At 49.9% G+C, this 19,138-nt stretch overlaps 1 protein-coding gene across 5 annotated transcripts in view; it reads left to right on the forward strand.

Moving 5' to 3' along the window:
- Btd (biotinidase) overlaps positions 1-9,460 on the forward strand; it is a 28,149-nt gene extending 18,689 nt beyond the window's left edge. The window contains exons 1-4 of one of the 5 annotated variants that reach the window (XM_052190108.1): positions 3,339-3,984; positions 5,882-6,020; positions 6,983-7,132; positions 8,008-9,460. In XM_052190108.1, coding sequence (XP_052046068.1) covers positions 7,067-7,132; positions 8,008-9,180 — 1,239 coding nt within the window. In that variant the 5' untranslated portion in view covers positions 3,339-3,984; positions 5,882-6,020; positions 6,983-7,066 and the 3' untranslated portion in view covers positions 9,181-9,460. The other 4 variants (XM_052190104.1, XM_052190109.1, XM_052190106.1 and 1 more) reach the window with 4 other exon arrangements.
- Positions 9,461-19,138: the final 9,678 nt, after the last annotated feature.

Raw genomic sequence — 19,138 nt, forward strand, 5'->3', positions numbered from 1 at the left:
TCCAAAGACGGGTTACTTTTTGTGTTTCCAAGAACTCCTTGGTCCAAAGAGCCCCCTTGTTCCAGGGACCCCTGTGTCCCTGTGTCCCTGTGTCCCTGTACATATGGTCATGAGCCAGCACCTAGAAACTGCCTCATCTACACATATCTCAAAGTGCTGACTCCTCCAATCGCTCCCTCCCACCCTCCTTCTCTCCCTCCCTCCCTCCCTTCCATCCTCTCTCCCTCTTTCACACATGCCGGCCTTGGCCTCCTGTGTTGGATGACCTTGAATTTCCTTTGGTTTCTGGTGTGGTGTATACGAATGCATGTGCCCATATGTGTGTGCCTTGGTGGCCAGAGGAGTCTCATTCTCTACTTTTCTTCTTCTTCTTCTTCTTCTTCTTCTTCTTCTTCTTCTTCTTCTTCTTCTTCTTCTTCTTCTTCTTCTCCTCCTCCTCCTCCTCCTCCTCCTCCTCCTCCTTCTGGGCTTCTCACTGGACCTGGGTTCAGTGACTAGACTCTCTGACCGGGGAGTCATTAAGATCCACCCATCTCTACCCCACAGAGTGCTGGGGTTACAGGTGTGCCACCGTGCCCAGCTTTTCTGTGGATGTCAAGGGACAGAATTTAGATCTACCTTCCTTACCAAGCCGGCTCCCCAGACCCACGACCTTGAACTAATGATTCCTCTGCTTCCACTCCTCGGGGTTGGGATTGTAGCCATGCACTGCCAGGCCTGGTGTTTGGTTTGGTTTGGTTTTGTTTGCAGTGCTAGCTCTGTGTCTGCTTGGCTAACCCCCGTCAGCTGAGCTCCCGTCCCATCCCCAGGCCTGACCCTTTATGACCGAGCACCCCTTCTGCTACTGCTGGGCCCTTCGGTGTCCTTGCTCAGCCTTGTCAGATTGTTCCTGAGACTGTCTGTGAGACGCCAAGTGCAGAGGGGAAGCCAGCCTCACAGCCTTAGTGAAATGTCTCCTGCTTCACCGCTGTTTGGGAAGGGCAAACTCGTTCGGCTATTTTTATTACGGTTACTCATTCTCTCCTACCTCGTTAAGCCTGGCTCTTTCAAGCATGACTATCTGGTTAAATGTGCACAGTGTCTAATTATTGATGTACACACACACACACACACACACACACACACACACACGAATGATGGCCACTTAGAGCTTTCCTCCTGGACTCCTTCCGCAAATAATACAGATTTTATTTTCTGAAAATAGAAAGGCATGCGGTTTCTTGCTGGCTCTGCAGTTTCCTTGTTTGGCTGGATTATATGTTCTTAGAGTTAGGTATTCTGTGTCCCAGGGCGGGGCTAAGCTCAGCGGTAGAGCCCTGGGCTGGCCTATGCGAGACCCTGAGTCTTATCCCGCCCCAGTGCACATGCCGAGAGCCCACTGTTAGGCAGCCACTGGGAATGCCCTCCTTGCCCAGGAGGCCTGCCTCACGTGTCTCTACCTCAGATCTTCAAGAAGTCATCGACGTGGACTTTAAAAGTGTTCTTAGTATGATCATGACATCACCCAAACTACCCTGTTATCATCCTTTCAAAATGGGATGCAAGTAGATTTTTTTGAGTCATTTAAAATTATTCCTTGGTATCTATAGAGACAAAGTTCTAATAAGAAAGCTTATCAATTATACTTTTGTTTCCATTCCAAAACTCATGACTGCTGGCTCAAAGGCCCCTTGTTCTTACCACAGAGCATTGCTTACAGTGTCCAGATGAGTGGTATCAAGGCCTGGCCTTTGTTACATTTATTCCCTCGGGAAACAAGAAGGGTTGGAGAAGAGAGGTGGGAGGGAGAAAGAAGGCTTCTCCCTGGGGAGCATTTGCTGTTGATGAGTTCCGAATGCACATCTCTAGGTCTCTTCTGTTGCTGAAATAATTATGGGTTGTTTCTGGAACTTTTTAGCTAAATAATACACAGAACCAGCAGCAGCCTGTGGGGTTTGTTTGGCAATGCAAACATAAGCGCCCTGGCTTGAGGTTTGGGCAGATGTTATTTTTGGATAGGGTGCTATTTTCTTCTAAAAGAACAGCAGTGGGATTCCTTGGTTTGTCAGTTACTTTAATATTGAACCGGGGTTCTTGGGCAGTTGTCAGCTCCTGTCTGTCTCCACAGGGCAGCTGTCTGGCTGTGGTACACCGCCTGATCAATTTCTGTGCCAGGGGAGGGGCTTTAGTCTGGAGGCCAGGGTGGCGTTCAGATCCTCTGATCCTAGCCCTGCAGGCACGGTGGGGCATAGCTGTAATCCCAGCTAGTAACAGACACAGTTATGTGTAGTAAATGTTTCTATTTCTCGGGTGGAAGGGGCTGGGGGGGGGGGATGATACAGAAATGTAATTTGTTTGTGTTTACTTTCTCATGGTAAGTGGAGACTACTCACTACAAAATCCCAATTTTTTTTTTCGAGAAAAATCCCATGTTATCACTGTGAGAAAGATTTTCTTTCCAAACCGATAGGTTCTTAAGCAAGTGATCTGAAGTAACAAAGCAGAAAGCAGTTGAAAGCAGGGCGGGCCTTCTGACAGGGAGACTTCTTTATGGCCGCCCCGTGGTTGTCACAGCAGATGGCTAGGATTCCAGACCACCCCAAATAAAGACTGAAGAATATCAGCTAGGAAGCTGCCCTGTGTTTGGGAGCCTCAGGACCACCATGGCTGTCCCAGAGGGCTGACCTGCAGTGCTGAGTAAGAAGTCTCGAGCAAAGCGTCAAATATATCGCAGAATTGTGTCCAACATTCAGCAGAGCTCCTGCAGTGCACAGTGTAGGCGCCCCGCTAGCAAGGCAGGGGCGCACTGCAGGCTTCCTGCCCGCCGCGTTAGAAAACCGAGGCAAACACCGAGTCTGTTTTGGAAATGTTCTGGAGCCAGTCTATTAACACAGCGAGCCGTTTGAAATGCAGCTCTACGTGTTTGGAGAGAAACACACGGGCTTTTATTAGGGACATGAAACAAACTCTTTGAGCCCCAGCATCGCTGCGGGCGAGCATAATTGCCAGGATTAATAAATCACAGCTGCGAAAGTTCAGCCCTCGGCAGCCTTCCTTATTCATCTCTTCTCCTCTTGCCGGTTCATTTCAGATTTATGGTCTGCATTATGTCTGGAGCCCGCACTGCGCCTGCTCTCTTCTTCCTCGGCTGTTCTGCGCTTGCGTTGGGCGTCAGCTCGGCCTCCCAGGAGCCGGGAGAGGCTGAGTACTACGTGGCCGCTGTGTACGAGCATCGGCCGGTCCTGAGCCCCAACCCCCTGGAGCTCATTAGCCGCCAGCAGGCCCTGGAGCTCATGAAGCAGAACCTCGATGTCTATGAACAGCAAGTGATGGCTGCAGCCCAGAAGGCAAGAGCAGCTTTCTGGTCCCGACCTGGGCTCAGGGCTCGCAGAGCCAGCTGCTCTGCGTGAGGAAAAGCCGCAGGCTCCCGAGGTCCTCCTGAGAAACCGGGGCAGCTTGCAGACTCTGAGCTGACGGGTCAGCTGGCTGGCCTCTTGCTTCTCAGAAGTTAGCCCTACGTGGCTGCAAATCAGGCCCCACCCTGGCCTCCAGGGCCAGAACTGGCATGCTAATTAAGCACAGTGTCCCCAGGGAGTGCTTTACCCAAACTGGAGAAGCAGTGCCTAGGTGGCTGATTCCTGTGCCTGGGCCTGGGAATCAGCACAATTTACAGCGGACAGTAAACCAGAGAGCTGGGGTGTGGGGCTGGAGCCCTGGTCCAGAATGGATGCTGTTTGGGCAGTGGGGATTTTCAAAGCCCGTCCCTGGGGGTGCCGATATTCAGAAAAACAAACAAACAACCTCACAAACTCTTGAGCACAGTGAACGCCAAGCACTGAAAGGCATTCAAAGCTCATGGGAGCTTGTCCCAGCCCTCCAAACAAAGGCTGTCTGCGCATTGTCCTTCGTCCAGACGGGGAGCCCTTAGTCCAGACGGAATAGGACCCCGGCCCTTCCTAAGGGCTTCCGGCTTGACCGTCTCTCCTCTTCTGCCAACCAGGAAGGGTGTGTGTGTGTGTGTGTGTGTGTGGTGGTGGTGGGGGGGGGGGACAGGCTCCTCCAGGACAGGGCAGGAAGTGCTGCTTTCGTAAGAAGCTGTGTATTGGGAAGCCTGGGACCAAGGGAGTCTGGGCTTTATCCTCGTGGGTGGGGCCGCCGAGCCTGCCGCCTGCTGAAGGCCTACTGTGCAGAATGGCAAGTGAGCCGAACTTGTCTGCTGCTGGCTTAGAGCGACGGCCACGCAGGTCGGGCAGACCCATTCCTCCCATCCCCTCGTCGAATGACACAGCTACCTCTCCTTGGTGCGTTTTAAAGTGCTGAGTTAGTGTGTTTCCCAGGTCCTCGAGTTCCATTGTGTAACTGTGGGAGGTATTTTGTTTTGTTTTTACCATAGTTCTGACCTTGAGCTCAGAAAAGTAGCTGCGAAGTTCCATCTTCTTTGCACCTGGAGAAAGTGTTGTTGCCCCGGTTCCCCAGAGAGAACCTCAGCTTCCAGGCCTCTTCAGGCTCCCCAGGCTTAGAACTGTGGCCCACAATCCTGCTGCTGTGTGACCAGGGTGGGAGAGGGGGGCAAGCTTCTCTCAGCTTTTTTTTTTTTTTTTTTGGTTCTTTTCGAGACAGGGTTTCTCTGTGTAGCCCTGGCTGTCCTGGAACTCACTCTGTAGACCAGGCTGGCCTACAGAAATCTGCCTGCCTCTGCCTCCCAAGTGCTGGGATTACAGGCATGCGCCACCACTACCCAGCTTTCTCTCAGCTTATTCCAGATGTTGTTCCCAGGATATTTCTGGCAGTGACATCACACGGCATTTCCAAGGTGCTTGTGACTCCTGTTCCTTTACACTAAGCCACGTGCTCCACTGCTCCACTCAGGCAGACCACCTGAGCAAGCCAACTGCTCGCGAGTCAGCCTGGTGGGCTCTTCAGGCTCCTCACTGGCATCCACACAGCATTCGTGCATTTGATACTTATCCCGTTTATGTCCCTGCTGAAGTCTGTGTAAAATAAATCCCAGCTGCACCTTCAGGCCTCCTGCCAGCACTGACCCAGACAAGGGCAGGTTCCGTGGTGAGGGTGTTTAAGGGCGCAGTGCCACCTCGGTACCCTCAGCTTCTCCATCTGTCCACGGTGACTAACCGACCCCTGCTGCTTGGAGCTTGCATAGATGCTTCTGTGAGTCATGCCAGCTGCTCACAGGGGTGCGTCTGGGCTGCCAGGGCCTCAGCACCGCTGCTGGGTCTGTGGGTGCCAGAGTCTTACATCAGCCTCACTTAGGACAGGAACCCCTCATATGCCCAGTGAAGCGCCGCTCCCCTGGCCCAGAGGGAAGGTGATTTACAGAGTCCATTCTTGGGGTTGGTGACCTTCATTCTCCAGGAGTTCTTGATCTCCCGCCAGACCACTGCTGAGGCACCATCGTCAATGCATGGACGAAACTGAAGTGGCAGGCTTCCAAAAGATGCCCTCCAAGGTTTTTTTGTTTTCCTGAAGAGAGGAAAAGCTCTCTCCAAATATAATTTTCAAGAAGTTAAAAGCGTGACTCGTGCAAATACAGAATGAAGAGTTTTTTATTTCCTGCCGTAGATAATGGTGGGAATTTGAGGAACTGAACCTGCCTGTCAGTCCAGCAATAGCCGAGAGTGCTAGCTAAAGAACTGGCTAATGACCCACGAGGCACGATGTAGTCTTTAGTGTGAAGACCTTGGTTTTCAATTTGGTTTTGAAACAGGGTCTCATCTGTTAGCTAGCCTGGCCTTGAGCTCAGGGTCCCCCTGCCTCTGCCTCCCAGGGTGATCTTCTAAGTAGCACCCCAACAGAGGCCCGTTCAGTACACACAGTCAAATCGCCCAACTGAAGCGAGCCTGCTAATCTGGAACTGCTAATCTGCCGCATCTCTTTATTGCAGAGGTGGGAGTCTCAGATGATCAATAGGGGTGGCCATTACAGACGGTATTTCTGGATGTTCTCCATAAGAAAGACACATGCTACACAACCTAGCATCTCGTGTGAACCCAGATACATGGAGGGAAAAGGATGAGTAGAATGTTAGCAAGAGCACCTTTTGCATTAGAGGATGTGAGTGTATGTGTGTGTGTGTGTGTGTGTGTGTGTGTGTGTGTGTGTGTGTGTGTTGGGGGAGGGGATTTCGGAGCTTTTATAACCAGAAGGGGGAAAAAAACCCTAAAGTTGCATTGCACTGAGGAAGTAGGCGCTCTGCCTGCTGCCTCCACCCCCTGCATTGGGCCAGCATTCCAGGCTTGACATTTCAGTCCACAGAGCTGGAGAGCCCCAGGAGAATGAGGTGCTGAGGAGAGCTGAGGGCAGTCCTGTTTGTTTCCTCTCTCTCCCGGGGTTGCTGTAGATGGCGCAGGGAGCCTAGAGTGGAGGGAAGCCTGTGGCGCACCCAGAGCCCCTGAAAGGACTCCCTTAGTTCAGTCGCTCATCATGGCCCCCACAGTCACGGCTGGGACTACTCAGCGGAATCATCTCTAAACAAATACCACAGCCAGGACTCACCCGCATCCCAGTCAGCCGTCTTATGGATGGGGCCCACATCGGTGTTTTTCCCTCCAAGTCCCCCAGCTGACTTAGATGTGGGAGAGGGGGTGAGATCTGCTACCGTCCCATCGGGGAATAGGCCCAGTGTCTTAAGTGCTTCACAATTGGCCCGGCTTCTACTGACCGCCTGTGTGAGAGAGCGCAGCCTAACTCTTCGCTCAGGGAGCTCCGTGGGCCTTCAGCAATGCCGCCCACTCCTCCGTCCAATCACGCATGCTCATGTCTCTTCCTGGGGGACGGAATCGCGGGGCCATTGTCCTGCACTTGGGTAGTCAGCTGATGACCTTAGAACAAGGCTTTCCATCCGAGCTGAGTCAGGCCATCATCTTTACAGCCTTGGTCGGTCGGTCAGTCAGTCAGTCAGTCAGTCAGTCAGCTTGCTGCTGTGTGGCAGTGAAGAACGCATGCTCCCCTTACCTCAGGGCCCTCTCTGTCCTTTTGCTTCCAGGGTGTGCAGATTATAGTGTTCCCAGAAGACGGCATCCACGGATTCAACTTCACAAGAACATCCATTTACCCATTCTTGGACTTCATGCCCTCTCCCAAGCTGGTCAGCTGGAACCCGTGTCTGGAGCCCTTTCGGTTCAATGACACGGAGGTAGGTGAGGAGTCTGGCCAACTGGGTGGCTCCGTGGCCAAAAGCCACAGTGCGCTGCCCGAGGTCTGAAGGAGGCTCTGGGGTCCAAACCACCAAGCCCAAACTCCCCAGGCCCCGCGCTGATACAGGACATTACACACACTCGGATCTTTTCACTGGTGAATTACACAAGAGCCGTACTAATTGAAATACATTAAACCAGTCAAGTTAAAAAATATATATATATATATACTCAAAAAGTTCACTGCCACCACTGCCTGGCCTCATCCTGACTCCAAAGGCTCCGGCAATGCTGGGCCTTTTTTTTTCCTCCCTTCACCCGCATCCTGTCTGGTAGGAGACAATGCTACCTTCTTTTGTAACTCTTGCTATTTTAAGCACCTGTAAATGACTATCCTGTATGTATATTTTTGTAAGCATGTTCAAGTTTTCCCGTAAAACCCTTGGCAATGGAATGTCCCAAAGGCTACACACATTTTAGCATATTTTTAAATGCTAAATCTAGAAATTAGAAGGTGTTTCTCTCACTTTATATATCCTCCGCACTAGTTTATGGGCCTGTTTTTTCTGCCCTTGGGTCAACACAAGATGGGACACTCCCTAGAGCATCTGCCATTCCAACAGAGGTGACAAACATCTCACCTCCATTTCTGTCCAGTCATCACTACAGTGATGTTCAGGTGCTTCCTATCCGTGTCCTGTGAGTCGCCAGTGCATATCCTTTGTATGTTCTCAGAAGCTTTTCCTGACTGACTTACATATTATAGACACAGTACAGGAACTTTTTTTTTTTTTTTATCAAAAATTTGTATCGAAAATGCGCCCCACAAAAGGCAGGATTTAAACTTACCTATCGCATTTATTACCCACCCCAGGTCCTCCGGCGCCTGAGTTGTATGGCCATCAAGGGGGGGATGTTCTTGGTGGCCAATCTTGGAACAAAGCAGCCTTGCCTCAGCAGCGACCCTGGCTGCCCACAGGACGGGAGATACCAGTTTAACACCAATGTGGTGTTCAGCGACAATGGAACCCTCGTGGACCGATACCGGAAGCACAACCTGTACTTCGAGGCAGCCTTCGACACCCCGGCTAACGTGGACCTCGTCACCTTTGATGCGCCCTTTGCCGGCAAGTTCGGCGTGTTCACTTGCTTTGACATCCTGTTCTTGGACCCCGCTGTCCGGCTCCTCAGAGACTTTGAGGTGAAACATGTCGTGTACCCCACAGCCTGGATGAACCAGCTGCCACTCTTGGCAGCCATTGAAATTCAGAAAGCATTCGCCACCGCCTTCGGGGTCAACGTCCTGGCGGCTAACATCCACCACCCGACTCTGGGGATGACCGGCAGCGGCATACACACCCCTCTGAAGTCCTTTTGGTACCACGACATGGACGATCCCAAAGGTCGCCTTATAATTGCCCAGGTCGCCACAAACCCGCAGGGCCTCACTGGGACAGAGAATACAACTAGTGAGATGGACGCGTCCCATAGGAAGTTCTTAAAGATCCTGTCCGGGGATCCGTACTGTGCGAAGGATGCCCAGGAAGTGCACTGTGAGCAGGCCGCCAAGTGGACCGAGAACGGGCCACCTACCTTCCACTCGGAGATGATGTATGACAATTTCACCCTGGTCCCCGTCTGGGGAAAGGAAGGCCACCTCCGGGTGTGCTCCAACAGCCTCTGTTGCCACTTACTTTACGAGAGGCCCACCCTGTCCAAGGAGCTATATGCCCTGGGCGTCTTTGACGGACTCCATACCGTGCACGGCACCTACTACATTCAAGTCTGCGCCCTGGTCAAGTGCGGAGGTCCCGGCCTTGACACCTGCGGGCAGGAGATCACGGAGGCCGAGGGCTTGTTTGACTTTCATCTGTGGGGCAACTTCAGCACTTTGTATATCTTTCCTTTGTTTCTCTCCTCCGGGATGACTTTGGAAACTCCTGACCAGCTTGGGTGGGAGAATGACCACTATTTCTTGAGGAAGAGGGGACTGTCCTCCGGCCTGGTGACAGCAGCTCTCTATGGACGGTTGTATGAGAGGAAGTAGGAAAACTGTGTGGGGAAACTGTGGTCAGTGGGGTGGGCTCTGCAGGCCGGCCTGGCTTTCCAAGGCCGGCTTCCTTGTGGCACTGGATCCCACCCTGGGGAACTGTAAGAATGTGGGAGAGGCAGTTCCTTCTTCCTTTCTACATAATGACTGAGACGTTTTCTGGTATTTTCAATTCATATAAATCTTTGTCAAGCCACACCCTCTTACCACTATACCATTGATTTTAAATGCTAAGCCAAAAAATAAACCTCAGTTGCTATTTTACAGATCCATAGAACACTGGATGGGTTTTTTGTTTTGTTTTGTATTTTTCGCTGTTGATTTAGTGATACCACATCACTGTTTCCCAAGCCCAGACACTTTCTGTGCTAAGAGACACACTCGCAAAGCAAAGCTGTGTAAAAGGCTGCTGTGGTGATGGTCCTTATTCCAGCCAACAAGAACTCTGTCAGAAATGTAGTCCTAGGAGCAGCTCTTCAAAATAGCAGAGGCCTTTCTTGCATCTGCCTTGCTGTCAGTAGATGGGTGTGTGGGCGGGCCTCGGAATAACTGGAAAGATGCGGCTGGGGACGGCGGGAGGGGCTGGAAAGCCTCGCAAGGCGAGGCTGGGAAAGCCTGAGTAAAAGTATTCCGTCCGAGGCGTCTCATCCAGGGATTCCAGACACTTTAATATGCCGGTTTAGCTTTGCTCAACTGTGTGGGGTACGGTGACCCTGGTTTAGTTAACTTTAATAGGTCCCCCCTGCACAGAGAGGCCCGGTGCCCCACAGGCTCTGGGAGCCACCTGGTCAGCCCGCCACGGGCACGCACTTTTACTTAGTCCAAGAGCAGCAGATCTTTTCCAACGTCCCACAAAAGTGCAGGGCAAGGGCTGCCCACAGTGACATAGCCACACTAGGAACTGGCAGACATGGTCGGGACAGTGAAAACATTTTTAGGCCGCTGGTTTCTAATTTGCATCCAATGTTTCAGAGCCATTTAAAAAATATGTTAGTCCTGTGCAGAGTGATTGTTTCCATTGTATACTTTTTTTGTAAAGTGCAGAATGGATAGTATTCTGATATTTGCTTCTTAATGTTGTTGCTATTTAATACCTTTAAAAATTCTCTCTCTCAGTCAGGCAGTGTTGGCACACGCCTGTAATCCCAGCACTCTAGGAGGCAGAGGCAAGCAGATTTCTGAGTTCGAGGCCAGCCTGGTCTACAGAGTGAGTTCCAGGACAGCCAGGGCTACACAGAGAAACCCTGTCTCGAAAAAACCAAATCCAAAAAAACAAAAAACAACAACAATCTCTCTCTCTCTCTCTCTCTCTCTCTCTCTCTCTCTCTCTCTCTCTCTCTCTCTCTCTCTCTTTGTGTGTGTGTGTGTGTGTGTTTGTGCGCGCCTGCTCACTCACTCACAAGATGTGCCATGGAGTGTATTTGTGAGACTGAGGTAGAGGCAGGCAGATTTCTGCCCCAGGCCAGCCAGGGATACATAGTGAGTTCTGGTCCCAAAACAGCAACAGCAACATGACCAAACTGTATGAGGGGAAAACTGAGCTCTTCCCATTCTCTGGCAGAGATGTCCTATTCTGGTCCTTGGCGGGGCAACTGAGCATGTGCCCTGGATTCCAACGGACAGCTCTTACGAGTGTGGCCTCGGCAGTGGGTCCCGGGGCAAGCACAGGCATCACGCCAAAAGCAAAACGCACTGGAGGCGCCAGCCCGGCTTGACTCACGGCTTGCAAAGGCTGGGGATGAGTCAAGTCTTGAGGAAATGAACAACTCAGGAAGTCCTGGGATTCCTTCGCCCTGGGAATTCTCTGGGGATAGTGCCAGACCTCTCCCACCAGATGACAGTCCCTGCCTGCCCTCCCAGGGCAGACTTTGTGAGCCAGTGGGAGAGCAGGCGGGAGCTGGCAGGCTGGGTGTGGCTCCAGATGTGGCTGTCCACAGTCCATGCTGCTTCCCTGCCCCCAACCCTCCAGAGACAGAAAAGTCTCTTAAAAATACATATCCCTGCCTTGTTCCAAGATGACCCAAACCGGCTGGAGAAGCAGGTCCAGGAAGGCTCCTCCTGAGGGTAGAGCTGCTACACCCAGTCCTCCCAGTAAGTGACAGTACTGGGCACCTGTCAGATCTTCATTCGTCCCTGCGGACCAGCCCCAGACTGCTAATGACAATTCAGAACGAATTGCTCCTGCAGACAAAAGGACAATAGCAAATAATGGGGGTCGGACCCAGGGACTCTTACAGCGAAAAGTTGCCAGATGGCGGAACAAAGGATGGGAAATACCGATGACTAATGACTGCGCTATGCTTTCCTTAACTCTGGTCCTCAAGTTCAGGAAGCAAATGGTGATTCTGACCACAGCACGGAGGCAGGAAGCCAAGTGTATTTTTGGTGGAAACAGACTTCGGGGGAAGTGGCTTAGTCTGTGCGCTCTTCTGTAGGCGCAGCTGTGCCCGGCTGTGGTTTTTCTCACAAAGGAAGTAAGGGCATAATGAGATATCTTCTCAGTGATCTTATCACCTGCATCCCAAAGAAGGAAAAAAAAACAAAAACAAACAAACCGCCAACAACAGCCTTCTTGAAGACTGGCCCGGTTCCAGGGTCTACCACCGTGCCACAGGGGCAGACATGCCTGCTGCGACCCCTGAAGAAGGCCCAGATGGTGACCCCTTCATGGGTGACACAGCATGGCTCGGGCAGGTTAACTATAGATGTTAACAAGTCTCCAAGTCAATAGCTTTCAAATAAACGCCAAATGGATTTTGACTCAGCTGCCAAAGTATTAGCAAGGACCAGGACTTTGCTTGAGGCACCAGGGAACTGCCCCCTCGGCTGAACACACTGGCCGAGGGCTGGCACAAGACCCAAGACTAGTCAGCCAGATGGCCAGCTGTCATGAGAGGTGACCTGGTGTAAAAATTCCATGTAGAAGGACAGCAGAGGGCCACCCCCTCCAGTTCACACTGAGGTTTAGAATTGCCTAAATGACCTCAGGACAAACATGGATTTTCAACATCCAACATTCAGGGTCTATATATGACAAAATAAAGTCACAGCAGTTAAAAATGTACAAAATGGGGGGTTGGAGAAATAGCTCTGACTGGATGGGAGCACTGACTGCTCTTCTGAAGGTCCTGAGTTCAAATCCCAGCAACCACAGGGTGGCTCACAACCATCCGTAACGATATCTGACACCCTCTTCTGGAGTGTCTGAAGACAGCTACAGTGTACTCATATATAATAAGTAATAAATCTTTTTTAAAAATGTACAAAAAGGCTAGGTTTATACCAGCCAGGCACATACCTGAGATCCCAGCCCTCAGGAGGCTGAGGCAGGAGAAATTGAAAGACTCTGGCCTTCCTGGGTCACGTGAGCTCTTGCCTTAAAAGACATACACCATAAACATACACCAAAACCCACAGACCAACAAAAAGTGTGTTTAAACTCAGTGCTAAGAGTACAGCGAAACATCCTGAGGGCCACTTCCGGGCTGGAGGACAGGCCTGGGCCCTGCCTCCACCTTCTCTTCAAGGTCAACATCTGCTGCCTAGTCATGACAAACAGCACAAGCAGGTTACAGGCCATTATTTGTCACAAGGATGCCTATCTGTTGTCCTGGGGTGCTGATGTGTCACCTCAATTGTCACTAAGTTACATACAAAACCACCGCTTCCCTCATATCCGAGACAGTATGAGTGGCCACACCTTACACGGCCTCTAAGGATCAGAATCTATGGGATGACGAGAAGTCCAGGCTTTTAAAGTCTCCCGAACAGTCACTGAAAGATGAAGTTTATAAACAGTGTGATTTGACGATCAGGTGCAGTGTGGGAGGCTCTAATTCTTTAAAAATTGTTGCTGGGGTAATAGATATTTTGCAACCCAAACACACAGTGAGAATAAAGGGTAGGTCCATGTAAGAAGCTGCGTTAAACTGTGGTGTGGAGTCGAGTGGGAGGAGATAATTTTCGTAGAGACTGCTTATTGCCTTGGTTCACATAAATATTGGGTTTAAATGTGTATGCATCAAAACAGACTGCTGACAGAGCAGGGTATGATGGTGCACGCCTTTAATCCTCACACTTAGGAGGCAAGGTAGATCTGAGTTCCAGACCAGCCTGGTCTACATAGCAAGTTCCAGGCCATCCAAGACTACCCACATATTGAGTTCATGAATCAAACAAAACAAAAACCAGAACAACAAAAAACAAACAAGCAAACAAAAAACCCCAAAACAAACAAAAAACGGAAACAAAAATAAATCAAAACAAAACAAAAACCCATGGTGACAGTAATTGCGTTTCCACAAATATCTAAGCTATCGTTTCCAGTCATCTCTGCTCTCCCAGAATTTGCCAGTCCTGACAAAGGCAGTCTGTGCCCCTTGCTTGAGCTCTGGAAAGGACTCTGTGGCTGCTTCAGAACCAGGTTCTGCACAAGGATACATGGGAACCCAAATAGATTCTCTGAGGAAATGCAGGATCCCGGGGCGAGAGAATGGGGTCCCCAGCCTCAGCCCTGGTGGACTTGCAGCCCCAGCAAACATCCTGCTGTCCCCTTAGAATCAGACTCCACAGCCCGAGAGGAACTATGGCAGATAAAAGCAAGAGGCATGCCATCGTCATGTCGCCAGGCCCAAGCTGCGGACTTGGCAGCAAAAATAAGTGATGGTTGTTGTTTGGAACCACTAGGTTCTAGAACGGCTTGATACACAGCGATCAGTCAAAGTTGGTGTCAACGAGCCTCGTGGTTTGGGCTACTTGAGTCTTAAAAAAAAAAAATTAAAAATATAAAAGCCCAGTGAGGAGACGTTAGCAGCTACTGTCTGTGTGCCCCGCGGGCCGTGGGGGATCTGGGGTCTCTGCCTAACAGTGCCAGCGTGAAGCTGGGGGTGACAAGGCCATTTGAAATGATTCTCCTGGCTGCTGCTGAGTCTCAGAAGTCCTGTCTCCTTCTAAGTCACTCTGCACCTCAGGAGCAGCTAGAGGATCAGCAGGGCAGAGAGAGAGAGAGAGAGAGGAGAGAGAGAGAGAGAGAGAGAGAGAGAGAGAGAGAGAGAGAGAGAGAGAGAGAGAGAGAGAGAGAGAGAGAGAGAGAGAGAGAGAGAGAGAGAAGAGAGAAGAGAGAAGAGAGAGAGGAGAGAGATTGGCGGGGAGCTAGGAACGGACCAGGGAGTTTGCGCAGAGGTTAGCTGGCTACCGCAACAGGTTGGGACAGGGTTCTGGATAGGGATGTGGGGATCAGAACAGGAGAGATTAGTTTTGGGGAGGACAGAGGGAGAGAGTGCTTTGAACTTGTGCTCCCTGCTTCCACCTCCTGGGATTGTTGGGACTGCTTCACTGTTAAATCACAGCCTCCCCTCCCCCAGCTGCCCTTGCTCCACCCCCTTCCCAGTTAGTTTCCGGACCGAGCGCCTGCTTCTCAAATGTCTGGCAGCCTAGGCAGGATGACCTGTAATGGAGACGCTCACCCTCCTCAGGATCTAAGGCCACAAGCCCCCTTTGCTCTCGGGATCTGAGGGACAGCTCTTTCTCCTCTGTCCCTTCGGGGGCCCCACTGCGCTGCCCTTGGCGTGATGATATAATATGTCCCTCCCTCTCCTTTGCCACTCCGTGCCCGGCCATGGCCTCCATGGTTACCAAGCTCCCTCCACGAAGCTGGTGTTTTCCTCTTACGCTGTTAACAGTTACCATGTTTATCCTGCAATTAGTTAACAACAACCACAACCCGGCATTTATTCCTGTGGGCTATGGGGGTGGGGGTGGGGGTGGGGACAGTGTACTGGGGTGAACTGTGGAGGTCAGAGGACAACCTGCAGGACTTGGTTCTCCCCTTCCACCGTGCAAGCTCTGGGGATTGAACTCAGGATGTCCATGTCAGACTTAGAGGCAAGCCCCCTCTGAGCCGTCTCACTAGCCCAAGGTTGTTTGCTTGCTTTTTTTACATCCAGACTGAAGTTTCCCTTCCTTCTCACCTCCCAATTCTTCTCCCCTCCCCCCATCTACTCCCCCTCTGTTTCTCTTCAGAAAAGGGGAGGCTTCCCATGGGCATCAGCCAGCCCTGGCTATCAAACTGTAGTAAGACTAGGTTAAGGCTGGATGAGATGGACAGCCCAGTAGGAGGAAAGGGTCCCAAAGGCAGGCAACAGAGTCACAGACCCTGCTCCCACTGTTAGGAGTCCCACAAGAACACCAAGCCACACACCTGTAACATATGTGTGGCGGTGTTAGCCCAAAAGCTCAAAATAAACAAGTTACAATTCACAGGAAGCTCAAGAAGAAAGAGGACTTAAGTGAGGGTGCTTTGCTTCCTCTGAGAAAGGGAACAAAATACTCACAGGAGCAATAAAGGAGACAAAGTGTGGAACAGAGACTGAAGGAAAGGCCACCCAGAGACTGCCCTACCTGGTGATTCATCCTATAAACAGTCACCAAACCCCAACGCTATTATGGACAACAAGAAGTGCATACCAAAAGTAGTATGCCATGGTTGTCTCTGGAGGGGCCCTGCCAGAGCCTTACACACACAGAGTCAGATACTAGCAGGCAACCATTGGACTGGGCATGGGGTCCCCAGTGGAGGAGTTGGAGAGCGGTCCGGAGGAGCTGAAGGGGTTTACAGCCCCATGGGAAGAACAATAATGTTGGCCACCCAGATGCCCCAGGACTCCCAGGGGCTAAACCCTCAGCCAAGGGTTACACACGGTTCCAGACAAAAATGTGGCAGAGGAATGCCTTGTCGGGCATCAGTGGAAGGAGTCGTCTTTGGTCGGGTGAAGGCTCAATAGATGCCCCAACAAAGGGAAATCGAGGGTGGGGGAGGTGGGAGTGGGTCGGGTGGAGGGGCATATACTTGGAGGCAGGGGGTGGGAAGAGGGGTTGGGGATTTCTGGGGAGGGGGGAAACTGGGAAAGGTTTTAGCATTTGAAATGTAAATGAAGACTATATTCAATAAAAAAAAAATGTGTGGAGGACGGAGGTCAGACTCCCGCAGGCTCCCTGTTGGCAGTTCAGTCCTTGTGAGCCCCTATGGGCCCAGGTCAGTTGATTCTGCAGGGTTTCTTGCGTAGTCCTTCACCTCTCTGCCTCCTACAACCCTTCCTCCCTTCCTTCTGAAGGATTCCCCAGCCTCTGCCTAACGTTCGGCAGTGGGTCTCTGTGTCCTCCAGCTGCTGGGCGAAGCCTCTCTGATTGGCCTAGATGCCGACTATGAGCACAGCGAGTGTCATTGGAAACCATTTCACTGACTTATCTAGAGTCCTCGGGCTATCCCTCTGCTGTTCCTGACCCTCAGGCAATGCTAAGGGAAGTCTTCTCCTCAAGGCATGGGTCTTAAGCTGGACCAGTCACTAATTGGCCACTCTTACAATTTCTGTCCCACCTTTACCCCAGCACATCTTGTAGGCAGGACAAAATGTACATTGAAGGTTTTGTGCTGGGTTGGGGGCACATGCGTTCCCACACAATACACACATTGAAGAATGTACTTAGACATCAGCATCTTTTAAACAACTACTCGGGCTTCAGATTTAGACATCCTGAGTTCACAGCTGTACCAGTTCCAGTTCCAGGGTACACTGATGTAGTCTCTTGTAGGCAGGGCGAATTGTGGGTCTAAGGCTTTGTGGGTGGGTTGGTGTCCAGTCCCTCCACTGGAATTCTTGCCTGGTTACAGGAGGTTGTGGGTTCAGGCTCTGCACCCCTCATTGCTAGGGTCACCCTTGTAGATTCCTGATGGTTTCCATTGCACTAGGATGATGCCTCCCACTCCAGTTGTCTCTCCCAGCACTCTCTCCCCAAACCTGATCTCTCCTGTTCTGATCCCCACACCCCCCTATCCAAAACCCTACCCCAATGTGCACCTTCTATGCACATTAGCCCGGCGGTGGCATTGGTGCGTTCCTTGCTATCCACCCCAGTGTTCTGTGTTCCCGACACACACACACACACACACACACACACACACACGAGCACTTGCTTATATTTTAGTATGCCTTAAAAAGGCTCAATGGCTGGGCCACTCCCAAACCGAAACGTGGCTAATACTCCCCTCCAATATTGGTTATTAGTTACTAAGATCTATATTCCATTTTTGCTATCCTAGACCCAACCAAGGGGCCTTACATGCGGATTCTTGTGCAATTTTGAGAACTCAATTAACATAATGCAAGCATTAGATCAAATCCACAACACCAACCGCCCTCAATGTCTATTCTATTTTTCCTTTATAGTGAGATCCATGCACCCCCTTAACCCTCCTTGTCACTTAGCTTTTCTGGGTCTGTGGATCACAGCGTGGTTATCCTTTATGGCTAATATCCACTTACAAGTGAGTACACACCCTGTCTGTCCTCCGGATCTGGGTTTCCTCACTCAAGATGATCTTTTCTAGTTCTATCCATTGGCCAGAAAATTTCATGATGTCATGACTTTTAACAGCTGAGTAATACTCCATTGTGTACATGTACTGTATTTCTTTATCCATTCTTTGACTGAGTGACATCTAGGTTGTTTCCAGTTCCTGGCTGTTTCAAATAAGTTGCTATGAACATAGTTGACCAAGTGTCCTCATGGTAGAATGGGAGTGTTCTTCTTGTATATGCCCAGGAATGGTATAGCTGGGACTTGAGATAGATCATCAATTCCTAAGTTTCTGAGAAACTGACAAATTAATAGATTTCCAAAATGGTTATACAAGTTTGCACTCCCAACCAGCAATGGAGAAGGGCTCATTCCCCTTGCTCCACATCCTCACCGGCATGAGCCGTCACTTGAGTTTTTATCTTAGCCATTCTGAAAGGTGGATGATGGAATCTCAGAGTAGTTTTGATCTGCATTTTTCTTATCACTAAGGATGTTTAACATTTATTTAAGTGCTTCATAGATTCCTCTGTTGAGCATTTTCTGTTTAGATCTGTACCCCCATTTTTAAATTAGATTATTTGGTTTGTTGATGGCTAATTTCTTAAGTTCTTTATATATTTTGTATATCAGCCCTCTGTTAGATGTGGGGTTGGTAAGATCTTTTTCCATCTGTAGGCTGCTGTTTTGTCCTATTGACAGTGTCCTTTGCCTTACAGAAGCTTTTCAGTTTCATGAGGTCTGATTTATTAATTATTGATGTTAGTACCATTGATATTGGTTCTGTTCAGGAAGTAGTCTCCTGTGCCAATGGGTTCAAGGCTATTTTCCACTTTTTCTTCTACCAGGTTCAGTGTATCCATTTTTATGTTGAGGTCTTTGATCCACTTGGACTTGAGTTTTGTACAGTGAATAGATATGGATCTATTTGCATTCTTCTAAATGCCGACATCCAGTTAGACCAGCACCGTTTGTTGAAGATGCTTTCTTTTTTCCATTATATAATTTTGGTTTCTTTGTCAAAAATCAAATGTCCATTGGTGTGTTGATTTACTTCTGGATCTTCAATTTGATTCCATTGATCACTTGCCTGTTCTTGTGCCAATACAATGCAGCTTTTATTACTATTGCTCTGTAGCACAGTTTAAAATAAGGGATGGTGATACCTCGGAAATTCTTTGATTGTACAGGATTGTTTTAGCTATCCTAGGTTTCTGTTTTTCCATATGAAGTTGAGTATTGTTCTTTCAAGGTCTGTAAAGAGTTGCACTGGAATTTTGATGGGAATTGTGTTGATTCTGTAGATTGTTTTTGGTAAGATGGCTATTTTTACTACGTTAATCCTATTGATCCATGAGCATGGGAGATCTTAACATCTTCTGATATCTTCTCCAATTTCTTTCTCCAAATCATGAAGTTCTTGTCATACATGACTCTGGCTTGCTTGGTTAGTTATACCAAGATACTTTATATTATTTGTGGCTATTGTGAAGCATGTTGTTTGCCTGATTTCTTTCTCAGCCCATTTATCATTTGTATAAGGGAGGTCTACTGATTGTTTTGAGTTAATTTTGTATCTAGCCACTTTGCTGAAGGTGTC

This window comes from Apodemus sylvaticus, chromosome 8, assembly GCF_947179515.1.
Source record: "Apodemus sylvaticus chromosome 8, mApoSyl1.1, whole genome shotgun sequence".
Lineage (NCBI taxonomy): Eukaryota > Metazoa > Chordata > Mammalia > Rodentia > Muridae > Apodemus > Apodemus sylvaticus.